At 38.4% G+C, this 20,122-nt stretch overlaps 1 protein-coding gene across 1 annotated transcript in view; it reads right to left on the reverse strand.

The window, feature by feature from the left end:
* Positions 1-20,122, reverse strand: part of LOC149302862 (TBC1 domain family member 22A-like) — a 246,137-nt gene that overhangs the window by 140,065 nt on the left and 85,950 nt on the right. Inside the window, exon 8 of the mRNA XM_089482103.1 lies at positions 2,777-2,883. Coding sequence (XP_089338229.1) covers positions 2,777-2,883 — 107 coding nt within the window. The remainder of the gene's footprint in view (positions 1-2,776; positions 2,884-20,122) is intronic.

Consider the following 20,122-nt stretch of genomic DNA (forward strand, 5'->3'; position numbering starts at 1 on the left):
TGTAAACAAGCCTTCTTCGTCTAAATAGGCTTATTTGAGGTCCTTATATGAATTCATAGAAAGTCAGCAGATTTTGTAGCACCGGTCCAACAGTTAAGAAAAACAAATACTGCCACATTTATCCTAAATTAAAATCGAGTCTTACTTTTTTATTGGACCAACAGAAAACTATGTAAAGTTACAGCCTGAGCATCTTCAAGATGAAACCATCTGGCTATTACAACAGAGAATGAAAATGAATAACATTAATATTGTCAATATACAATTTAACAACAAGACTAACACGTGCAAAGACATAAAGGTACACAAGGAGAAGAGGATCCTGCTCTGGCAAACTTACAATCTTACTCTATAAACTTTAGCCCATTAAAGGTAGCACAGCCTACATTGGGCGATCTTCTTTGAGACTAAAATGTTAATATTCATTTTGGTGTTGATGAATGCTTTACAAAGATGCGCCTATCAGACTGGCACAGAACATATGAAGTCCTCCACCTTAATACATTTCCTCTATGTGTGACTGTCTATTATTTTCTACAACGTAATAAGATAAAGGCCTTGAACAGGATGATACCGAAAGTACATCTGAATAAAGGGCTTATTATGGGACTTCTGTCTCTCATTATTCCTGTAATTATAGGAATCAGGGGGCTTGCAATGTTTATTACCCCCGCTTTGCACTTGACATACATTTTTTTTTTTAAACGGGAGAGGTATCAATGTTTAAGACATTGTGTACCTCACATATTTAGAAATATTTACACAGGCGTAGTAAGCTCATTCATATGCTGCTGGAAAACATGGTATGTATTGCTTGTTTTTGGGGGTTTTTTTTAAATGAAAATAAAAAAATGATTTATTGAATCCGAAGGAACAGCTGGACTAGTTAGTTGTGAAGACTGAATATGTGTCAGTGGTGTTTACATCCATACATACTTCAATACAGGCAATGGAGTGAAATACTCTAAAATCACTGATATAGTAAATTAGCATGTTTACTGGTTTTCTATGATGCAAGATATATAAAATGAATCATTTAAGACCTGTTAAAAAATACTCTTATAATTTCCAATATACGTGTCACTGCTCTCCTCTGCACCTCTCATCTAGAATAGTAATTGCAAATCTCACTTCTATTACGTGTATATAATCCACTGATCTACACCTAACTGTAAACCGTGTACGTAATCCATAAAAAATGAATATGACATATTTTATGAATATTTAAAGTGTTTACGTTTCTCCGTACTGATATAGCTACACTTCACAAAGAACTGTATCAGTGCTTTGGCATTCCTTACTGGAGAACGGGTAACGCTACGTTATGTCTCATTAAAGTACATGCCACAACATTATTTCAGTTCATAGCAAAACGCAGCCTATGGGAAAAATCACCAAGGAATGTCGAACATAGATGTTTACCATCACAAGCCACTGGACGTAACAATTTGTATATTTCTAAACAGTACCACATACAGGGGCCCTGGCAGCTGCTCCAGGGAGTCGAGTAATTGGGCCACTGTCAAGAACGGATCACAAATTGTGAGCCAAAATAAAAAATAGGACATCAATGACATATAGGATTATGGGAAAAGCTATAATATACGTGCCATATCAGACTCTATGAACAGGGAACAGTTAGCTGTGTTCAGCATACATCTAGTTAGGTGAGCAATTATGTTTCAAACAATTGTGTTTTATTGCTTCTGTTGTAACCAATGACAGGATATTTTATTTTTGGAAAAGAGTAAAGGTGGCAAAAGGCAGATTTTTCTTAAAATGTCCACAATTTCCCTAAACAGTAAGGATTTTAAGAAATAAGTATCTCTAAATTTACTTAAGGACACAGTACTTCATGTCAAGTTACTTTTATTAGGTGAAAAAATAGGTAACAAAAATAACAATTTATTTTAAGTATCGGAAAAAAATTAACGTCACCAAAAGTGATAATTCCCTGAACCTGTAAAGGCTATTTAAGTGCAAGCTTACAATCTAGCTTTTAGGGGCAGGGCCCTCTTTGTGTCAGTTTGTTATGGTTTGTTATGATTTAATATTATTCCGCAGATTGTAACAGCGCTATAGAATCTGCTGGGGCTATATAAATAACATGTAAAAAAACAACATAATAAAAAAGGAAGCAAATCAGGGGATCTTTATTTTAAGGATGACTGTATAGAGTGGAATTTAAAGATCACCTACTGTCCATGTTTCACTATGTCTTACAATCACATATTCTAATAATTGAAAAAACGCAGAATCTACTATTTGTACTTTACAAGCCCGCTAACATAGGGCAGTATATTTGTTGCTATTGTTTGAAGAACTTTTTCATATTAAAAAGAAGCTTATTTTGTTTTTCGTCTTTGCTATCCTTGGTGGTGAAACGGCTACATTACATTTTGAAGTGTCACGAGAAACTCCAAGTAATACAACTTGAAATCATAGCTTCAGATTACTTCCAAATTGCAAACAATCAATTCAGTACAATGCAGCTGATTGCACTGTTTACCAGTACTTAGAGACAGAGGACCATGTCCCTGGGCCAGAACCCCAAATGCAGTTACTGAGAATAGAGATTTTTAAGTCAACACATTTGTCATTCCATAAGCCAGCACTAATAATAAATCGTAGAGAGATTTCCTCAATGGGACCTTTTTTTTTATTGTATTCATTTCTCAGCTTAAGCTTTTTTTTTCCCCAAAGCCCGAGCATAAGTTGAAATTCAAGAAATAAATCAGTTATACTGAATGCACGAGGACAGGGTGAATCAATTTACCTGAATGCCATCAAGCAACTTGCTCATGCACCAGTAACTGTCAGCTTCAATGTTCCGCAGCACCTCTTCGGGCAGACTGGAAACATCAACATTTTCCACTTCTTCTTCTTCAGCTGAAACGCAAAGAGAAGCAGAGAGGTGAAGAAAGCTGTGCAGAATAAATAAAGAAAGGTCACGCATGGTTATTCATAACAAAAACATGCAGGTTAATACATATATACATATTTATGTGTATATACACACACAAATTTATATATATATATATATATATATATATATATATATATATATATATATATATATATATATATATACATACACACACACATATACTCACGCACACACACAGATAATCAGGTTAACTTTGAACTTCAGCATTCAAAAATACCCTATTTCTTAAAAAAATAGTGGATGGTGGGAATAATTCCAGATAATAAAGCATGTTTACTTATTCATTTGAAATATTTTGTTCTAAATCTGATTATTTAGAGGAAATATAATTACTTTCTTGGAGTGTATTCAGATGTTTTTTCTAGGTTGCTGTGTACCTCTATTTATAAATAAATATGCCGGTTTGTTATAAAAAATTTGATGCACCTTCTTTTTGTTTGGAAACAAAAAGTATTAATATTCTAAAGAGTAATTTCGTTCCAATACATAATATTGCATTTGTTCTTCTGATACTTACTGGATTTTTTTTTTTAAGATTACATCATATAAGGTTATGTAAATAGGACTTCTTCTAGCAAATTAATTTGTAATGAACTCGTAATCAAATCTCCAAGGATAATAGCTGTTTACAGTCACTGGTGGGCATGCAAACTATCTGTACGATACGTAACAAATGTACTTTTATATTGTATAGTAAGTAACTGCCTGTTCCAGAAGACCCATGATCAAGGAACTGCTATAGCAAAAACACTAGATTCTCTTTACCTAGTGCGCATTAAACAGAAATCATACCCCAGGAAATTTATAGGAAAACAGTGAGTGGAGTCTCATGATCCATTCTTGCATTTGCACAAAAAAAATGTTAATTAAATAAAATACTAAAAAAACAGATATAAAGTATATATGACCGCCAGGGTGTCTATTTGACAAATGAAAACTACAGCCAAGTTCCCCATGTATGCCTGTTACTGAATACAGCTAGGTGTATTTGCTTCAGTCAGTGAGTATACAGCTCACATAGTTCAACTCTCTATGATTTCAACAGGATAGATATTTTATTTAAGTTTGCCCTTAATTTGCATTATATGAGAGACGCAATCTAAAATATATATATATACACACACACAAGCACACGAGGGACGTTCATAAAGTTTCGCACCTTTTTTAAAAAAAAACTATTTAAAAGCAAATTACATCAAAAACAAATTACATCACTTTTGTACATAGTCACATTCCTTTGCGATGCAATTTTCCCAACATCGTAGCAACTCTTTCCCAGAAGACGGTCAACATTAACTTTCTTGCCGACGTTTGCATCTTGAATTTGTCTGCTACGGGAGATGATGGATGCTTCCACTACATACTCTGCCGGTTGATTTCGGACTCGTAATGATGAACCCAGGTTTCATCACCAGTGACTATCTTCAGCAGAAAATCATCACCTTCTTCACTATAACAGGCCATGTGCCGGGAACAGACGTCTAAGCGCTTGTGCTCATGCTCCTCTGTCAGCTTCTTAGGCACCCACCTGGCACACACAAACCGCATCCCTCACACCAGTACGGCCATTTTGAAACTTTTCAAACTACTCACAGACGACTCTATGAGAGAGAACTTTACTCACCATACTGAGCACACGTGAAGATGAATTTGTGCTCCCGGCACACCTTCTGCCCACAAAAAGCACATGACAGAACGTATTTCCTCTTTAGTGCAATTTATAAGTTTCGCAGCCATCTTCACCCCAGGGTGAAAACTCTTATACTAAACTGCAAGGGCAGCCGGCTCGCCAGACAGAACTAGAAACATGAAACGCTAAAACATGGCCAATTACTCCTCCTCCTGCCATCGCTGTTTCCAACGGAAACAGAAAAGTGCGGAAACTTTTCAAACGTCCCTCGTATATATATATGTCAATACTTATATTAAATGTATGCCTATCCCACATATGTTTAAATTCCCTTAATGTATTAGCCTTTACCACTTCTGATGAGAGGCAGTTGCATTTATCTATGACCACCTCTGTAAAGCAAAACTTCCTTACATTGCATAAGCATAGTTCTGTGTTTCTCTTTTTTTCTTTCAAATAAGCTTCCCGCTTACATTCCCGTACATTAAATCTCTTTTATAAAAATGTTTCCATTACACCTCCCCTCTCGTCTTTCCTCCGAGCTATACATATTAAGATTCCTTAGACTTTCCTGGTAATTGCTATACATCTTACCATTTATGTAGCTCTCATTTAAACTCTCTTTTATATGTCAATATCACAGTACTCACCAACGATCTGTAAAATGTCAGAACCTCCTCTCTCTTCCTGCTACTAATGCCTCTCAGTATAAAGCCAAGAACCCATCCGATCTCCTCAATCCCATGTATCAGCCCTTTTAATACCACCACTGCACTCTCTTCACATACACCATTAACTACAACATTGTGTCTTATGTCACTCAGCCATTGCCTTATCCATTCAAATATTTGCACATCCAAAGACTGCAATTTATTTTCTACAAGGGAGAGTGTTAAACTAAACACCCTACTAATATGCAGATAGGACAATACAATATATAGTTATTTTTTGGACTGGGTCAATATATCAGTATATATATAAGTTAGAAAGGATCATCCAGTAGTACACCTGTGCTGTTTCTAATCATCAAAACCATTCACATCCAGATATCTAACAATACTATCCTTAAGCATGGTTTCCATTAATTTGCCAGCTACTGACATAAGACTTGTTGGTTTGTAGTGGGCCGAGTGAGTCTTGTTACCTTTTTTGTGAAATGGCATTACATTTGCATACATTATTCATTTATTTTAATGACTTATATGCCATAAGGTCCCATACATTTGGCTGTTTTCACTTAGGAGAGTTCAAGTAGAAGTTCTTCCCCTGTAAACACACCTGTGGAAATTGCCAAACTGTGCATGTGTCCAAAGCGTATGAAAGTCTGTTTCTACAGTCCGCAGTCTGTTTTAACAAAAATAAAAAGACACATTGGAGTCCATACAAAGCAGACTTCAGTATGCATAAAAAATGGGACAAAATGGACAATTAATCAGGATTAGGTTCTGACCTTTGATGTTCTGATGGTCATACACCTCGGTGACAAGATGCACTCAGCAGATACTGCCAAAAGCAGGTTGTTTTTTTGTGTTTTTTTGTGGTTTTGTTTTTAGCAGATTCTTGATGAATCATGTATCCCTTTTTCAGCTGACTGCTTTTGAAACACTATAAACTAGGTCAGCATCAAAGACAGAATGATTTTATTTATATGTTTTTTCTTTCTTCTTATGTTTTCTTTTATCTGCCAGCATCTTCAAAGCAACTTGACAGTGGGCAATCACCTACAAGAAAGCGGACCAGGGCATATAGCTGGCATTAAGCAAGAGTCTCGTCTTCCTGTTACTCTTGATATACAATATTATATCTACTGTATAATATTTATTAATACTAAACTCTGCCCTGTCAATAGAAAAAATAATAATCAAGCCACATTTTTGGTGGCACTAAAGATTTTAAACTATTGCCCTGAGTCTACTTATTGTGATTAGCACTCGATAATACAAAAATCTACATTTTTGCTTGTGTCAGCTGAATATATGAATTAAAATAAATACATGTTTATGTAGAAGTCTGAATGTAAAAAGTCTATAGTCTTTTATTCTTGTTTTACTTATTTACAGTATGCATGAGTTAATTAAAAAGCAACAGACACTATAAAAGCATTACCATAAAGAATAACATAATATGGTAAGCCAAAAGATAAGACTAAACCAACCATTGTAGGCTAAATTTGTTGGGTGACAAACCTAAATAAAGTCACATTAGTGCTTGCCTGGATTTACCTTTTCACAGTAAAGAGGAAAAATACCTATACTGTGCATGTTAAGATTTTTTTCTCCATTATGTTTTTGGTGTTATATGAAAGTGTAAAAAATGGATGCTGTTGGAGGAAAGCTGGTTACAATTGTCTAATCAATATGATCACTATTATTTTAATGCTGGATTCAAACTGAATAGCAATTTTATTAATTTCAACAGTTACTTTAGTCATACCTCATCTCAGTAGCTGGCGACAGTAGGACTGCTCAGTAGTTTTATACAGCACAAATAGGCATTTCAAATTTTAAAAATAAAGATTCTCAGTAAAGAATAAATGTATCAATTCCCAATATTCTCTAATGTGTGCTGGGGGGGGGTGTTAAATCACACTATATCAAAGCCTAGCGCTTGTTTTAAAACTTAAAATTTGCACCAGAATTGCTTATATATGTCTAGTACCATCTATGGAGCTCAAGACAGATTTAAGAATAAGAAATCCAGTAAAGTTCAGTAAAGCAGAAACAATCTTGCACTACTGCCACTCGTATCCCTGCTTAGAAATAAGTCTACAAACTATTCAGCTTGTTTCCTAATACAGTTTTAACACCATTCTACAGTATTAAAACATATACGGCTGCTTCCTGTCTACAAGTTTAAAAGAAACCCTTGTAACAGGTCAATACTGAAATTGGCTTTCTATAATTACTCTTCTGCTTCAGCCATACGAGGTGGGTTTTTTTTGTTAATTTCACCATACGTTTGGTAAACCTGTTGGTTGAATTAATGGTCGAATTCTCCTCAGAAAAAAAGTTTTTTCTTTATTTAGATTATGCGCATAATCGAGACAAGGCACACAACACACAAAAGTCGAAGCGTTGTCCGATTACATGTTTGGATTACATGGTTTATATAACTTCTTATACTTCTTATCTGCTTCTAATAGCATGCATCATTCTGATTCTGGTTACTTTTTAAGCAGGTTACGCCTCTTGGTAGATATGTTGGCGCAACTCGTGATATATCATAGACTAGACATTTTCTATTGTCTTTGTCAGCAATAATATTTATGATAACATAAGCATTTTTCTAACAAAACCATTATCCCCCTTTTCCATATGTGGTGAACCCCCCACACAAACTATACATTTTGTTCAGAAGAATCAGGGCCCTTCCTTTAAAATCACAGAAATACATAAAAACATTATTGGTGATAAAAAATCTTCTATACTATAGGTGCCACAGCTCAGCCATGACTGAATTATTGTTCAGCAATCCAATTAACTATACTAACCTATATTACTATATTGGGCTAAGGGGAATTAAAATATTTTTTAATTTTCCCTTTTTTTTTCTTTGTGCTCAATGCAGTACGACCCGAGATCCCTTTGGGGAACGCTCATACATTTCTTATGTCAGTGATGTCATGTTGGCATCCCTGGGCTCTCAATAAATTTTATTTTCTTAATATTTATTTTTAGCTTTTTTTCTCTTTTCATTTTTTTGGGAAGGGGGAGAAACTTTATTTTTCTCCTTCTCCTCCTGATCTGTACATGCTAAACACAAAGATAAGCATGCAGTCCATGTGTGACACAACAAAGAGGAAAGGCAAAACCAATCAGACCTTAAAAGTCCTTGTAAAACAACACTTCATTCAAGGAGGTCCCATATGAGATTGCATAATATGCAAATTTTATATCATACAACAATGCAGCACCAAATCTTAGGTATGTTTTTTGGAGTTGTTAACGTGAAAATCATTTACAAATCAAATATTTATGCGGTCTTAGATTCTTCAAGAATCTGTTCTTACCTAATTAGTGAGATTAATGATTAATGTTATAGAAATATACAATACCAATTAATATATTATATACTGCATCGTCTAGTAAGAGGCTCATATTAAAACACCAATCACTGAAATGTTCATCCTTATATTAGGAGTTTTTTCTCCCACAGGAGACTACATCACCGATTTTATTTCAGTAATAAAGACTTACATTAACAACACACATTGACATGCAAAACACTTTTTCTACCTGGCCACCAAACCATAGATTGTATGTTTATACAGCTTACTGTAGCGATAGGCAATGATAAATTGCCATGGCTAGAAAGTTGGCAAACATTGTTATACACAGATACCTACACTATATAGACAAAAGTATTGGGACAGACCTCTTATTTAATTATTGAAATAAGACCCATTAATACAGGTGTATACAATTCTATTTTATATAGTCTATTTTATGTAGTCTGCATTTACAAACATTTGTCATACAAAAATGGGTCGTTCTGAAGAGCTCAAAGTGTGGTTCTGTGATAGGATGGCACCCTTGCAATAAGTCACTTTGTGAAATGTCATCCCTGCTACATATTCCACAGTCAGTGAAACAGTTTAGGAACAGCAGCAACTCAGCCATGAAGAGGAAGACCACGTAAAAACACAGTGTGGGGTCACTTAGCGCTGAGGCGCTAAAACTTTACAATTGCCACAATGCAATCAGACAGGTAACGTTCTTCTGGCATTCGCCAAACCCAGACTTGCCCATCAGACTGCCAAACAGAGAAGCGTGATTCCTCACGCCACTGACTGCACTTCCATTGCTCCAGAGTCCAGTGGTGGCTTTTGCAGTTGCATTTAGCTTGGACACACAAGCGAATCCTGAGCTGGGGCGAATCTCCTAAGTGACATCTCTAAGTGAGGAGTTACAAGCAAAGAAGGAGAGTATATTCATTACTATTGCAAGGGGGAGCACTGTGTTTGTTTGTGTTGTGTTCAGTGTAAAGTTTTGTTGAAAAAAGCAAAAAAAAAAGGGTAAGGGCTATTTCAGGTGTGTTGCTAATTAAGTAACCTTCTCTGTGAGTTCTGCTTGGCTTTTGCAGTTGCATTTAGCTTGGACACACAAGCGAATCCTGAGCTGGGGCGAATCTCCTAAGTGACATCTCTAAGTGAGGAGTTACAAGCAAAGAAGGAGTTAAAAAGCAAGAAGGAGGGTAAAGGATAAATCCTTGTTATTGCATATAATATATTTATATATATTTTGCGCCTTACTGTCTGTTTTTGCCAGTTATTGGAGCTATCCCCATTGCCAAGATGTCCTCCATGTTTGACAATGCGGTCAGGTGTACATCTTGCTCAATGTATGCAATCCTTGAGCAGCGCTTCGAGGGTGCATATTGCTGTGCGAGATGTGTGCGGGTTGCTCATTTGGAAGCACAAATCCTGAGTCTAGAGGAGCAACTGGCAACACTGAGATCTATTGACAACTTGGAGAGGAGTCTGCTGCTCACTGAGCAAGCTCTCTCGCAGGTAGAGGTGGGGGAGGATAGTGGGATGGAGGTACAGGACAGTCAGGCAGCTAGCTGGGTTACAGTTAGAAGGCGGGGTAGGGGGAAAAGCGCCAGGGAGGCTAGTCCTGATCTAGCACACCCCAACAAGTTTGCCCGGTTGGCAGATGAGGGGGATGTTAGTTCAGAGTTAGCAGTACTGCAGCAAGTCACTGCCTCTGACCACCAGAGGGGTGTCTGCTCCAGTAAGGAGGGAAGGAGGAGCGCAGGGCAGGCCAGACAGGTGCTGGTAGTGGGGGACTCAATTATTAGGGGGACAGACAGGGCGATCTGTCACAAAGACCGGGATCGCCGAACAGTGTGTTGTCTGCCTGGCGCTCGAGTTCGGCACATCGCGGATCGGGTTGACAGATTACTGGGAGGGGCTGGAGAAGACCCAGCAGTCATGGTGCACATTGGCACCAATGACAAAGTGAGAGGGAGGCGGAGTGTCCTTAAAAATGATTTCAGGGACTTAGGTAGCAAGCTTAAGGCAAGGACCTCCAAGGTAGTATTTTCTGAAATATTACCTGTACCACGTGCCACACCAGAGAGGCAGCGGGAGATTAGGGAGCTAAACAAGTGGCTCAGAAGCTGGTGTAGGAAGGAGGGGTTTGGGTTCATGGAGAACTGGGCCGACTTCTCTGTCGGATACAGGCTCTACGGTAGGGACGGGCTGCACCTCAATGGGGAGGGTGCAGCTGTGCTTGGGGAGAAGATGGTCAGAAGGGTGGAGGAGTGTTTAAACTAGGGAAAGGGGGGGAGGGAAACTACAATATAGAAGGGGAAGATAGTGTAGATAGAGAGCTGGGGCTTATAAATGTACCTGGGGGTGGAGCAGAGGGAGGGGTTAGAATAGTTAATAGGGATAGGCTTCATAGGGAAAAAAAACATACACCTCTAAATTGTATGCTTACTAATGCCAGAAGTCTGACCAATAAAACTGACGAACTGGAGTTAATAATGTCTGAAGAAAATTATGACATAGTGGGTATAACAGAGACATGGTTGGATGATAGCTATGACTGGGCGGTTAACATACAGGGGTATAGTCTATTCAGGAAGGATCGGAAAAAACGAAAAGGGGGAGGAGTTTGCCTTTATGTAAAGTCCAGCCTAAAGGCCACACTGCGGGAGAATATATGTGAGGGAAATGATAATGTGGAGTCATTATGGGTAGAAATATATGGAAAGAAAAATAATAAAATACTGATCGGGGTTTGCTATAAGCCACCAAATATAATGGAAGCAGCAGAAGATCAATTATTAAAGCAAATAAACAAGGCAGCTAATCACAATGAGGTGGTTATTATGGGGGACTTTAACTATCCCGACATAAACTGGGAAACCGAGACCTGTGAATCTCATAAAGGAAACTGGTTTCTGACTATAAGTAAGGATAATTATCTGTCCCAAATGGTACAGGACCCGACCAGAGGGGGCGCCCTACTGGACTTAATATTAACCAACAGACCTGACAGAGTAACTAATGTGCAGGTCAGGGGACATCTAGGAAATAGTGATCACAATATGATGCATTATAACTTGTCCTTCAATAAGGGAACTCTTAGAGGAGCCACAAGAACTATGCACTTTAGGAGGGCAAAGTTTGATCAACTAAGAGAAGCCCTTAACACTGTAAATTGGGAAAATGTCCTCAAAAACAAGAGTACAGACGCTCAATGGGAGATTTTTAAGAATATCTTAAATTCTCACTGTGAAAGGTACATACCGTATGGGAATAAAAGAGTCAGGAACAAGAGAAAACCAATGTGGATAAATAAAAATGTAAAGGGGGCAATAAATGGCAAAAAAAAGGCATTTAAGCTACTAAAACAAGAAGGCAGTGAGGAAGCACTAAAAAGCTATCGGGAAAAAAATAAAAAATGTAAAAATCAGATAAAAGCAGCAAAATTGGAGACAGAAAGACTCATTGCCAAAGAGAGTAAAACAAACCCCAAAATGTTCTTTAACTATATAAATAGTAAAAAGGTTAACAATGAAAGCGTTGGCCCCTTAAAAAGTAATGAGGGAGAAGTTATAGACGGGGATCAGGAAAAAGCTAATCTATTAAATATATTCTTCTCTGCTGTATTCACAGAGGAAAATGAAATGCCAGGTAATATACAGCAGGATGAGATAAATGCCCCAGTACATGTCGCCTGTCTAACCCAGGAAGAAGTGCAGTGCCGCCTAAAAAAAATCAAAATAGACAAATCACCAGGTCCAGATGGCATTCACCCCCGCGTTCTAAGGGAGTTAAGTAATGTAATAGACAGACCCCTATTTCTAATATTCAAGGACTCTATAGTGACAGGGTCTGTTCCCCAGGACTGGCGCATAGCAAATGTTGTGCCAATATTCAAAAAGGGGACAAAAAGTGACCCGGGGAATTATAGGCCTGTTAGTTTAACTTCTGTTGTGTGTAAACTGTTTGAGGGTTTCCTAAGAGATGCTATTTTGGAGTATCTCAATGAAAATAAGTGTATGACTCCATATCAGCATGGGTTTACAAGGGATCGGTCCTGTCAAACTAACCTGATCAGCTTTTATGAGGAGGTGAGCTCAAGACTGGATCGGGGTGAATCGCTGGATGTCGTATATCTTGATTTTTCCAAAGCATTTGATACGGTGCCACATAAAAGGCTCGTACATAAAATGAGAATGCTTGGGCTGGGGGAGAATGTGTGTATGTGGGTAAGTAACTGGCTCAGTGATAGGAAACAGAGGGTGGTTATTAATGGTACATACTCTGAGTGGGTGACTGTTGCTAGTGGGGTACCACAGGGGTCAGTTTTGGGTCCTATTCTTTTTAATATATTTATTAATGACCTTGTAGAGGGATTGCATAGTAAAGTATCAATCTTTGCAGACGATACTAAGCTCTGTAACGTGGTTAACACAATAGAGGACAGCGCACGATTACAAATGGATCTGCATAGGTTGGAGGCTTGGGCTGGGATGTGGCAGATGAGGTTCAACACAGATAAATGTAAGGTTATGCACATGGGGAAGAAAAATCCAGGCTGGGAATATGTATTAAATGGGAAAACACTGGGGACGACTGACATGGAAAAGGACTTAGGAGTTTTAGTTAACAGTAAATTTACCTGTAGCGACCAGTGTCAGGCAGCTGCTGCTAAGGCAAATAAAATCATGGGGTGCATCAAAAGGGGCATAGATGCCCACGACAAGGAAATAATTCTACCCCTGTACAAGTCACTAGTCAGACCACACATGGAATACTGTGTACAGTACTGGGCACCAGTGTACAAGAAAGATATAGTGGAGCTGGAGAGGGTTCAAAGACGGGCAACCAGAGTAATAAGGGGAATGGGAGGACTACAGTACCCAGAAAGATTATCAGAATTGGGGTTATTTAGTTTGGAAAAAAGACGGCTTAGGGGGGACTTAATAACTATGTATAAATATATAAGGGGACAGTACAGAGATCACTCCCAGGACCTATTTATACCCAGGACTGTATCTATAACAAGGGGACATCCTCTACGGCTGGAGGAAAGAAGGTTTCTACACCAGCACAGACGGGGGTTCTTTACAGTAAGAGCGGTGAGATTATGGAACTCTCTGCCAGAGGAAGTGGTGATGGTAAACTCAATAAAAGAGTTCAAAAGGAGCCTGGACGTGTTTCTTGAAAGCAATAATATTACAAGTTATGGATATTAGATTAATAGGGACAGAACGTTGATCCAGGGATTTATTCTGATTGCCATATTTGGAGTCGGGAAGGAATTTTCCCCCTGGTATGGGGCAATTAGCATCTGCTTCATAAGGGTTTTTTGCCTTCCTCTGGATCAACACAGTAGGGACACAATATGTATATAGGTTGAACTTGATGGACTTTGGTCTTTTTTCAACCTTATGAACTATGTTACTATGTTACTATGTTACACCACTCGATCTGATGCTTGCCATTGTACTGGGTGATGTGAGGCTTGTATGCAGCTGCTCAGCCATAGAAACCCATCCCATGAAGCACCTGATGCATAGTTTTGTGCAGATATTAATGGAACTCTTCAGCTATGGAATCAGCAGAACATTAACAACTTTTACGCACCACTCGTGACCCCTCTCTGTGACTTAATGTGGCTGAGTTGCTGCTGTTCCTTAAAGCGTCCACTTTCCAATAATGCCACTTACAGCTGACTATAGAATATCTAGCAGGGATGAAGTTTCACAAAGTGACTTAACGCAAAATTGGCATCCTATCACAGTACAGTATTCACTAAGCTCTTAAGAACGAACCATTTTTTACACCTGTGATAACAGATCTGATTGAAACACCTGAATTCAATAATTAAGAGGTGTGCCTTTTCTTTATAATACATAAGCTGACAGAATCATCCACCAGAGCATGCAAAAGAAATTGATCATATAGACCGATCACCCATAACATTAAGACCACTGGCAGGTGAAGTGAATAACACAGATAATGTTGTTATTATGGCACTTGTCAGTGGGTGGGATATATTGGGGAGCAAGTGAACATTTCATCATCAAAGTTGATGTGTTAGAAACAAGCCAAATTGTGATGGCAAGACGACCGGTTCAGACTTCAGAGCACCTCCAAAACGGCAGCTCTTGTGGGGTGTTCCTGGTCTGCAGTGGTCAGTACCTATCAAAATTGGTCCAAGAAAGGAAAAGCGGTGAACTGGTGACAGGGTCATGGGCCGGCAAAGCTTATTGATGCACATGGGGGGAGAAGGCTGGCCTGTATCGTCAAATCCAACAGACGACCTACTGTAGCTCAAATTGATGAAAAATGTAATGTTGGTTCTGATAGAAATGTGTCAGAAAACACAGTGCATTACAGTTTGTTGTGTATAGGGCTAAGTAGCCGCAGACCAGTCAGGGTGTCCATGTTTCCCTTTACATCACGTGGATGGCTGGGTGCGTGTGTCGCTTACCTTGCAGTACACGACACCAGGATGCATCCATGAAGGAAACAGTCAGCAATTTGCATGAGTTAAAGAATCTGCTGCTAACGTCTTGGTGCCAGATACCACAGCACAGAGGTCTAGTGGAGTCCATGCCTGGACCGGTCAGGGCTGTTTTGGTGCAAAAAGGGGAGCTACACAATATTAGGTGGTTATAATGTTATGGCTGACAAGTGTAATGGGATTGCATAGACTTTAACCCCTTAAGGACCGGGCTCGTTTTTTCTTTTTGTACCCTGTGGGACCGAGGCTGTTTTAATACTTTTGTGGTGCTTGTTTTCAGCTGTAATTTTCTCCTCACCCGTTTAGTGTACCCACATAAGTTATATATTGTTTTTTTCAGGACAAGATGGGATTTCTTCAGATACCATTATTTTGATCGTATCATCTTATTTACTATAAAAAAAATAAAAAAACATGGTGAAAAATTGAAAAAAACCCCACATTTTATGACTTTTATTTGAAAAATCTTTTACTCACCAAACTAGCTAAATAGATTCTACTACTTGTCCTGAGTTTAGAAATACCCAATGTTTTTATGTTTTTTGCTGTTTTTTGTAAGTTATAGGGCAATAAGTACAAGCAGCGTTTTATGATTTCCAAACATTTTTTTAAAAATCTGGTCAGTCTGCCTCCATCTCCTCTTTGGAACATCTTTGAAGCCGGTTAACTCAATTTAACCCATTCAAACCATATATTTTTAAAAACTAGACACCCCAGGGTATTTCAAATGCTGTTATTTTAACCCTTTCCATGCAACAGTTATACAACTACACTTTGTCAAACTTTGTAATAGTAATTTTTTTTTCACACAAATTGTACTTTAGTTATAGACATCGAGGCATTACAGTAACGCCGTTTAAGCGAAGAAAGTGATCGTTGATCACTTTCTAAGCTTATTTAATTTTTTGACGGTTCAGGACCGTCAAAGGTCATTAAGCGACCGTTTTTCCATGACGGTCCTGAACCGGCAAAGGTCGTTAAGGGGTTACAGTACAGGTCAGCAAAATGAAAAAAAAAGCCACCAAATAACTACTGTCGGTGTTCCCTGAAAAGTAAATAAATATCACTACAAGTTCCAAGACAGAATTATCAACCTTTAACCCCTTAATGACAATTGCCGGTCCTGGCACGGCACGGAAAAGCATGTGCTTTACGACAATTGACGTGCCAGGACCGGCACGTCTTTAAACGGGTGCAGAAAGCGATCTACTATCGCTTTCTGCACCCAAAAAGCGTTGCTGAATGCCTCGACCTCGAGGCATTCAGCAACGCCGCGATCGGCACGAAGGGGCCATCTCTGGCCCCTCCACGGGGCGTCAACATCCGCCATACTTTGTATGGCGGCGGACGCCCGTTTTAAAAGCGTTTAGGAGGCGATCGACGATCGCCTCCTAAACTTAAATGGTGTCGCTGGAATGCCTCGATCAGGAGGCATCCAGCGACACCAAACACTAACCTTTTGATGGGCTGTGACCGCTCCGGAGAGCGGTCACAGCCGCAGCTGCCGGCAATCTTCGCCATCAAGGAAGATGGCCGCCGTCCTGTAACAGGAACCACAAATTTTAAAAGTTCGCTAGATAGTCCAGACCATCTAGAGAACTTTGGCTCCACTTGCAGGTTGAATACAGGTACTGCATTCACCATGCAAGTCAATGGAGCCCAGCTTTCTAATCACAGTGTGATTAGTAAAAATAAATTAAAAAATAAAATAAAATTAATAATAATTAGAAAAAAATAGTAAAAAAACAGTAAAATGTAAAAATCATTTCCCACTGATGTCACTATCAGGGGAACCTCCAAGTTGAAAAAAAATGTTAAATTTTTTTTTTTTAAAAATAAAAAATATATATATATAAAAAATATATTTTTGTGAGCAAGTCCTAAAATTAGCATATTAGCTTAAAACAATTCTCGCATGGAAAGAGTTAAAATACTGGCATATTAAATGCCCGTGGGGTGTCTACTTTTAAAAAATGTATGATTTGATGGGGTAAATTGAATGGGCCAGGTTCAACAACGTCCCAATTAACACGGGGGGGAGGATGGCCACACATCTAATTTCCAATTAGAAAAATGCACACGTACCAAATGTGGCCTTTTAGTTCCCCCCAAAAATGACACACCCATGCATGTGGGGTATCACTGCACTCAGGAGATGTTGCTGAACACATTATGGGGTGTCGTGTGACAGCGGCATATACCAGGAGCTGTAAATTCATACATAAAGTAGGTGTGTGGGGGAAAAATACACACACAAAAATATTACTGCAAACTTTGAAAAAATGCTGGTGGTAAAATATGTGCATGCAAAGAGTTAAAATACCAGCATTTAAAATACCCTGTGGTGTCTAGTTTTGAAAAATATATGGTTTTGTTGGGCACACTGAAATGGCCCGGCTCAAAGATGTACCAAATAGGGCATGGGCAGTGGATCCCCAAATGCCAAAGTTCAACATTGAAAAATGCGCATGCCCCAAATGTGGCCCTTTTGCCCCAAAACAGCCAGGCAAAATCATTCATGTGAGGTATCGCTGTACTCAGGAGATGTTGCTGAACACATATTGGGGTGTTTTGTGATAGTGACATATACGAGAACATTTTAATTCATACCTGAATTAAAATGTGTGTGGAAAACCAAATGCAAAAAAATGACTACCACAAAGTTTGACAAAGACTGGTGGTAGATATGGTGCATGGAAAGAGTTAAAATACTAGCATTTGAAATACCCTGGGGTGTCTAGTTTTCAAAAATATATGGGTTTATTGGGCACACTGAAATGGCCCGGCTCAAAGATGTACCAAATAGGGCATGGGCAGTGGATCCCCAAATGCCAAAGTTCAACATTGAAAAATGCGCATGCCCCAAATGTGGCCCTTTTGCCCCCAAACAGCCAGGCAAAATCATTCATGTGGGGTATCGCTGCGCTCAGGAGATGTTGCTGAACACATATTGGGGTGTTTTGTGATAGTGACATAAACTAGAACATTTTAATTCATACCTGAAGTAAAATGTGTATGACAAAACAAATGCAAAAAAATGACTACCATAAAGTTTGACAAAGACTGGTGGTAGATATGGTGCATGGAAAGAGTTAAAATACTAGCATTTGGAATACCCTGGGCTGTCTAGTTTTCAAAAATATATGACTTGATGGGGTAAATTGCATTGGCCGGGTTCAAAGATACCCGAAATGGCACATGGGGGGAAGAATTACCAGATTTGGAAAAAATGGCTTTGAAATAGCAAAACGCTACCTGTACTTATTGCCCCATAATGGGTAGAAAAAAGCAAAAAAACATAAAAACATTGGGTATTTCTAAACTCAGGACAAATAGTAGAATCTATTTAGCAGGTTTTTTTCATTACCTTTTATAGATGAGTAAAAGATTTTTCAACTAAAAGTTAGAAACAGTCATTTTTTTCTAAATTTTTCACCATATTTTATAATTTTTTTAATAGTAAATAATATGATACAATCAAAACAATGTCATCTAAAGAAAGCCCTTCTTGTCCTGAAAAAAACAATATCTAATGTGCGTGGGTTCAGTAAACGGGAAAGAAGAAAATTACAGCTAAACACAAGCAGCGCAGAAATGTTAAAAAGGCCATTGTCACAAAGGGTACAAAAAGTAAAATCAGCCTTTGTCTCGAAGGGGTTAAACCTACCTACAAGAAAAGATTATTCACATTAAAAGCTGTACTTTCAACCTGGAGTGATGCCTCAGCATAACATGCTCAAACGTTACATGCATTAAATCATTTCACAGCTGGCTGCGTGGTTCCCTTTACACAACAGCAGATTCCATGATACCATTACAATAGGAGGACACCGAAACTTAACAACATTATATTTGAAAATAAACACTCAATAAGAAATACTGACTCGTTCTTGCAGATAGACAGACAGACAGACAGACAGATAGACGGACAGTCTGGATAATGGCCTTTTATAGAATAAGGCACATTAAGCTAAACTTGTCCACACTGAAGACCAGTGTGTGTATCTTGTAGACTAGAACGAGTAAAACATAAAATAAATCACAGGTGAAATATCCTTTATTTGCCTAATAGTTCTTTGAGGATTCATACATTCTTGCTTTTACTGGACAATTCATAACAAATAATAGACTAGAGAGAAAATTTATTGATAAAATGACATCAAACTGCCACAGAACATGATCTATTACAAACATTACAGCTCTCTGAGGTTGAATGCACCAAGAATACCTGATAGCTCACTATGACGCTTTAAAATACAAATGACACAAAAGGTTGAATTATTATAATATGAGTAACAAGGCTGCAGCTTTCACACGTATATATCAAGGCCACAACACTTATATATTTACAGTTCATATTGGGTTACTTAAAGTAGCAACCCTGTGTATTTTTTAAAATATCTAAATTATATAAAAGCATTTATGTAGCACAAAGTACATACTGTCATGTCTGTGCATCTTCTGCTGAGCAGCTGAGACTTGCTAGACAGGGAACATATAGCCTGAGCGGATAGCTTATTTTGTCCATCTGCCTTACAGTAATCAGACGCATTTGGTCCCTCATACAGCAAATTCAACCGGGGAATAGTGGGTGCATTTCTGCTGAATACAGCTTGTTTTACATCATGTTACACATACTCAGTCAGAATATGTAGCAAAGATATGGAGAATGATTCGGCCACTGAAGGGCTCTCGCATTACTCACGCCTTGCACTACCTAGATGTTATAGGTACTACTCTTCCGAAACAGATTAGCAGATTAATAAAGGCGATTCAGGAATACGCAAATCCCAATCAGTATAGCATAGTTTTTAAATGTTGAGAACGCTGATCAATCATCCCGATATTGGTCATCCTCTGGTCTCCATAACCAATTATGTGTAAGTGACTATGACACAGCAGACATGTGTTCTCAAAGTTCTGTGTTAAAACCCCATAAACCTTAAGGAGAACAACGACAATTAGGGCACTTTTATTCAAAAGCGTTCATGCAACCATTCCCAGTGGAATCTGCCTTCTTACTTTATGTAGAAAAGGTACTATCACAAGACCTTTTTC

Source organism: Sceloporus occidentalis, unplaced genomic scaffold (assembly GCF_023333645.1).
Source record: "Sceloporus occidentalis isolate IW3139 unplaced genomic scaffold, rSceOcc1.0.p SCAF_17, whole genome shotgun sequence".
NCBI classification, from domain to species: Eukaryota; Metazoa; Chordata; class Lepidosauria; order Squamata; family Phrynosomatidae; genus Sceloporus; species Sceloporus occidentalis.